Source organism: Nanorana parkeri, unplaced genomic scaffold, assembly GCF_000935625.1.
Source record: "Nanorana parkeri isolate BGI_ZX_2015 unplaced genomic scaffold, ASM93562v1 scaffold2031, whole genome shotgun sequence".
NCBI classification, from domain to species: Eukaryota; Metazoa; Chordata; class Amphibia; order Anura; family Dicroglossidae; genus Nanorana; species Nanorana parkeri.
In genome coordinates this window covers 42,903-48,510 of record NW_017308299.1, presented here as the reverse complement: position 1 = coordinate 48,510, position 5,608 = coordinate 42,903, and the positions used below count along the sequence as shown (strand labels likewise).

Below are 5,608 nucleotides of genomic sequence, written 5' to 3'. Positions count from 1 at the left end.
TAGGAGGGGCAGGAGTGCATAAGGCACAGAGAAAGGGGTGCAGAGGTGGGGGCAGGGAGTGAAGGAGTAGGGGTGCTGAGGCATAGTGGGAGGGGTATGGAGAGAAGTTTGGAGGGGGAAGATATTTGGATATGCAGGGGGAGGGGTGCAGAGGAGGAGGATTGTTGGGGTTTAGGAGTTAGGGTTCAGGGGGTGTAGAGGGGGAGGAGTTCAAAGGCACAGAGAAAGGGATTTGGAGGGAAGGGGTTCGGTGGGGGCAGGGAGTGAAGGAGGAGGTGTGCTGAGGCATAGTGGGAGGTGCAGGGAGAGAAGTTCAGAGGGAGGAGTTTGGAGGGGGAGGGGTGCCGAGGCAGAGGGGAGAGATGGGAGTTGTGGCATTGGCCATCGGATTTTGTAACTCCTCTCTAATTGGCTCGCAGAACCTCTACTCAGCGCTCTGCTGCGCCGCATGCCGTCCCTGGAAGCGCTGGAGATCTTACGCCTGGTCAGCTGCCCGGAGTCCTTCACCCCCGATATGCGCTGTGTGATGGGCGAGAGCCCTACGCTGTCCAAGTACTTCGTGTTGGCCGGGATGAACTCTCAGGGCTGCTCGCTGGGAGGCGGAGCTGGCAGGTGCGTACCGCTTGTATTGCCCCTCCCATTTCCTGTCCATCCAGTGAGGTCATTAATATGTCCGATGGATGAGATTCCAGCTGTGATGTTTGTTCCTCTTCTCCTCCAGGTTCCTCGCGGAATGGATGGTCAATGGTTACCCACAAGATAACGTGTGGCCCCTGGACATCAAGCGCTTTGGGGCCCTCCAGAGCAGCAGGACTTTCTTGCGGCACCGAGTGATGGAGGTCATGCGTAAGTATGTAGGGTACGCAGATCTGGTCATGTGACCATCTCTGGGTCAGGTCTGCGTCTCCGGGAATCCAGCGGCCGGAGAGTTCTGTCTGTTATGAAGTCGCAGCACTTTGAGGGGCCCCTTCCCCCGCGGCCGGCTCCGGACTCATATTTCCACCATCGGTATCGAGTCCAATCCTTTATAATAGGCCCCGCTAATGGGAATCTCACCGACGTGCTCCGAATAAAGGACAGTTACGTCATGTGACTTCTGAAGGTCCAATCTCTGACCCCTCAGATCCCTCAACCCTCTGATCCCTGACCCCTCAGATCTCGGACCCCTCTGATCCCTCAACCCTCTGATCCCTCAACCCTCTGATCCCTCAACCCTCTGATCCCTCAACCCTCAGATCTCGGAACCCTCAGATCTCGGGAACCCTCAGATCTCGGAACCCTCTGATCCCTCAACCCTCTGATCTCTGAACCCTCAACCCTCAGATCCCTCAACCCTCTGATCCCTGAACCCTCAGATCTCGGAACCCTCTGATCCCTCAACCCTCTGATCCCTCAACCCTCTGATCCCTCAACCCTCTGATCCCTCAACCCTCTGATCCCTCAACCCTCTGATCCCTCAACCCTCTGATCCCTCAACCCTCTGATCCCTCAACCCTCTGATCCCTCAACCCTCTGATCCCTCAACCCTCTGATCCCTCAACCCTCTGATCCCTCAACCCTCTGATCCCTCAACCCTCTGATCTCGGAACCCTCAGATCTCGGAACCCTCAGATCTCGGAACCCTCTGATCCCTCAACCCTCTGATCCCTGAACCCTCAGATCTCGGAACCCTCTGATCCCTCAACCCTCTGATCCCTCAACCCTCTGATCCCTCAACCCTCTGATCCCTCAACCCTCTGATCCCTCAACCCTCAGATCTCGCAACCCTCTGATCCCTCATCCCTCTGATCTCTGAACCCTCAACACTCAGATCTCGGAACCCTCTGATCCCTCAACCCTCTGATCCCTCAACCCTCTGATCCCTCAACCCTCTGATCCCTCAACCCTCTGATCCCTCAACCCTCTGATCCCTCAACCCTCTGATCCCTCAACCCTCTGATCTCGGAACCCTCAGATCTCGGAACCCTCAGATCTCGGAACCCTCTGATCCCTCAACCCTCTGATCCCTCAACCCTCTGATCCCTCAACCCTCTGATCCCTCAACCCTCTGATCCCTCAACCCTCTGATCCCTCAACCCTCTGATCTCGGAACCCTCAGATCTCGGAACCCTCAGATCTCGGAACCCTCTGTTCCCTCAACCCTCTGATCCCTGAACCCTCAGATCTCGGAACCCTCTGATCCCTCAACCCTCTGATCCCTCAACCCTCTGATCCCTCAACCCTCTGATCCCTCAACCCTCTGATCCCTCAACCCTCAGATCTCGCAACCCTCTGATCCCTCATCCCTCTGATCTCTGAACCCTCAACACTCAGATCTCGGAACCCTCTGATCCCTCAACCCTCTGATCCCTGAACCCTCAGATCCCTGAACCCTCAGATCCCTGAACCCTCAGATCCCTGAACCCTCAGATCCCTGAACCCTCAGATCCCTGAACCCTCAGATCCCTGAACCCTCAGATCCCTGAACCCTCAGATCCCTGAACCCTCAGATCCCTGAACCCTCAGATCCCTGAACCCTCAGATCCCTGAACCCTCAGATCCCTGAACCCTCAGATCCCTGAACCCTCAGATCCCTGAACCCTCAGATCCCTGAACCCTCAGATCCCTGAACCCTCAGATCCCTGAACCCTCAGATCCCTGAACCCTCAGATCCCTGAACCCTCAGATCCCTGAACCCTCAGATCCCTGAACCCTCAGATCCCTGAACCCTCAGATCCCTGAACCCTCAGATCCCTGAACCCTCAGATCCCTGAACCCTCAGATCCCTGAACCCTCAGATCCCTGAACCCTCAGATCCCTGAACCCTCAGATCCCTGAACCCTCAGATCCCTCAACCCTCAGATCCCCGAACCCTCTGATCCCTGAACCCTCTGATCCCTGAACCCTCAGATCTCTCAACCATCTGAACCCTCCGATTCCTCAGCGTTTAAAAAACAACAGATTCTCGTTGACCATCTTCCGGATATTTCTCTTCTAGCTCTGATCTACGATCTGAAGGTGCCGCGATGGGACTTCCAGACCGGACGACAGCTGCGCACCTCCCCCCTCTATGACCGGCTCGATACCCAGGGAGCCCGGTGGATGGAGAAGCACGGCTTCGAGAGGGCCAAATATTTTGTACCTCCTGGAAAAGGTGAGGGGCGCCAATGCTCGTTCTCCCTCCTCAGGGACGGCAGAGGCGTGGGTGAACTACAATGGGGCATGATGGACTGCTGCAGATAGGCCGCTGCTTTCATATGGAGCTCAGCGGCCTTTTATCTGCAGTGGCTTCTGCTGTGGCTGGGGGGCGCTCTACACAATCTACAGCCGGACATTGAGGTCTTACTGTATGCTGCACTCTGCAATTATATACAGATAGCCATTGCCATGAGACGTTTCCAGAGTATTTAAGCCGCCTCCTACCTCCCGAGGTAGCGCGTAAAGGAGGTGGAGCAATCCGCTGTCACTGATCAGAGGCGTCCTTTGTCCGCAGACCTGCTGGCCCTGAATCAGAGTAAAACCTTCTACAAGCCGGACTGGTTCGATATTGTCGGCTCGGAGGTGAAGTGCTGTAAGGAGGCCGTGTGCGTCATCGACATGTCGTCCTTCACCAAGTTCGAGATCAGCGTGAGTACCGCCCGCCGCCCTGACCGCACTGCGCGTCCGTGCGCCGATTTCATCTTCTCTGTTTCTCTCTTTCTGTGCCGTCTCGCTCGTCAGATTCCTGTAAGTCTTTTTATTTTTAGCTGTCGATCGCCCCAAACTTCCTCTTCTCGCTTCCTCCTCATCGATTCCTCGCTTTGGGGTGTTGGGGAAGAGATGAGGAGCAGGACACACCCACATTGGCTAATTTGCATATCACTGGGCGGTCACCGCGGAAGCGGCTATATTGGTGCAAACTGCATGTGATTCAGCTTTGTTTCCTCCCCTTGTTACATATAGAATGCTGCCAGTAAAGAGTACCTGTCATGTTCTCAGTGTCTCCTGCACTTTACTGACAGACCCTAAACAACCTTTTTGCCAACTTGCGACTATGCAAATGAGGCCCAATGAGAGCCGGCCCGATTCTGGAGAGCCGGCCCGATTCTGGATCTTTGGAGATGACTCCATTCAGCAACACCGCCAGTGACATTACCGCCCCGGGATCACAAGGCTTGAACTCTCCAAGGGTGGCAGATATCTAAATACCTCATTACCCAGATCGGGCGTCAGATTGGGGCCACGGGCCACTGTTACTCCGCTGTAATTTGCCTAATTTGCATATATGCAGATGGCCTGTAGAAGCTCCCCATTGGCAGAGGGGACATGAGGACAGATTGGGCGTTTTCCATGCACGCTGGGCATGGTGTACTCTACAGGCCCACGAGACTCTGACCGGTTCTCTTTAGTCTTGTCTGGCTAGTTCCTTTCCCACATGTTCCCGGGCTGAGATCCTGATTGGCCGCCTCCGGCTCACTGTCTGTAGTATTAATATGGGACGTGTCTGTCAGTCTCCAGGGGACCAGGCGCTGGCAATCCTGCAGTATCTCTTCTCCAATGACCTGAATGTCCCCGTGGGGCACATAGTGCACACCGGCATGCTGAACGAGCGCGGAGGGTACGAGAACGACTGCAGTATGGTGCGGCTCAATAAGCGCAGGTGAGCGGGGGGGTCCCCCTATGATGGCGGAGAGGGGTCAGTGGCTGCGGGGTCTTCCATGTCTCAGTACGGTGACCTGTCCTTCTCTTCCAGATTCTTCATGATCTCCCCTACGGATCAGCAAGTCCACTGCTGGTCCTGGCTGAGGCAGCACATGCCCACCGACAGCGACCTGCTGCTGGAGGACGTCACCTGGAAGTACACAGGTAGGGCACGCCATCTATATCCGCCGTTACCATCCATTCCGCAGATGTTGCAGATCTCCCATACAGGATGCAGGGGGCTCAGCCGGGTACTCGGGGATTTCACTTCCTCCTCCGGGGCCCAGCCGGGTACTCGGGGATTTCACTTCCTCCTCCGGGGCTCAGCCGGGTACTCGGGGATTTCACTTCCTCCTCCGGGGCTCAGCCGGGTACTCCGGGATTTCACTTCCTCCTCCGGGGCTCAGCCGTGCACTCGGGGATTGCACTTCCTCCTCCTGGGGCTCAGCCGTGTACTCGGGGATTGCACTTCCTCCTCCGGGGCTCAGCCGGGTACTCGGGGATTTCACTTCCTCCTCAGGGGCTCAGCCGGGTACTCCGGGATTTCACTTCCTCCTCCGGGGCTCAGCCGTGTACTCTGGGATTTCACTTCCTCCTCCGGGGCTCAGCCGGGTACTCTGGGATTTCACTTCCTCCTCTGGGGCTCAGCCGGGTACTCCGGGATTTCACTTCCTCCTCCATTCATCACGGCTCTTGTTTTGCAGCTCTGAACCTGATTGGCCCCCGTGCCATGGATGTACTGTCTGAGCTGTCTTACACTCCAATGACCCCCGACCATTTCCCGTCTATGTTCTGTAAGGTGAGGCTTCCGGGGAGGTGTGTCATCACTGATTCAGAGCTCTCCGTCTGTACTCTAAGCATTGCGTCTTTATCTCTGCACAGGAGATGAGCGTGGGCTACGCCAACGGTATCCGCGTCATGAGTATGACGCACACGGGAGAGCCGGGCT

The 5,608-nt window shown here is 56.3% G+C and overlaps 1 protein-coding gene across 1 annotated transcript in view; it reads left to right on the top strand.

Annotated features, from left to right (window-relative positions):
* Positions 1 to 5,608, top strand: part of PDPR (pyruvate dehydrogenase phosphatase regulatory subunit) — a 14,892-nt gene that overhangs the window by 8,057 nt on the left and 1,227 nt on the right. The window contains exons 9-16 of the mRNA XM_018572436.1: positions 402 to 612; positions 722 to 846; positions 2,978 to 3,133; positions 3,473 to 3,606; positions 4,470 to 4,618; positions 4,712 to 4,824; positions 5,364 to 5,458; positions 5,542 to 5,608. Of these exons, the coding sequence (XP_018427938.1) occupies positions 402 to 612; positions 722 to 846; positions 2,978 to 3,133; positions 3,473 to 3,606; positions 4,470 to 4,618; positions 4,712 to 4,824; positions 5,364 to 5,458; positions 5,542 to 5,608 (1,050 nt within the window). The remainder of the gene's footprint in view (positions 1 to 401; positions 613 to 721; positions 847 to 2,977; positions 3,134 to 3,472; positions 3,607 to 4,469; positions 4,619 to 4,711; positions 4,825 to 5,363; positions 5,459 to 5,541) is intronic.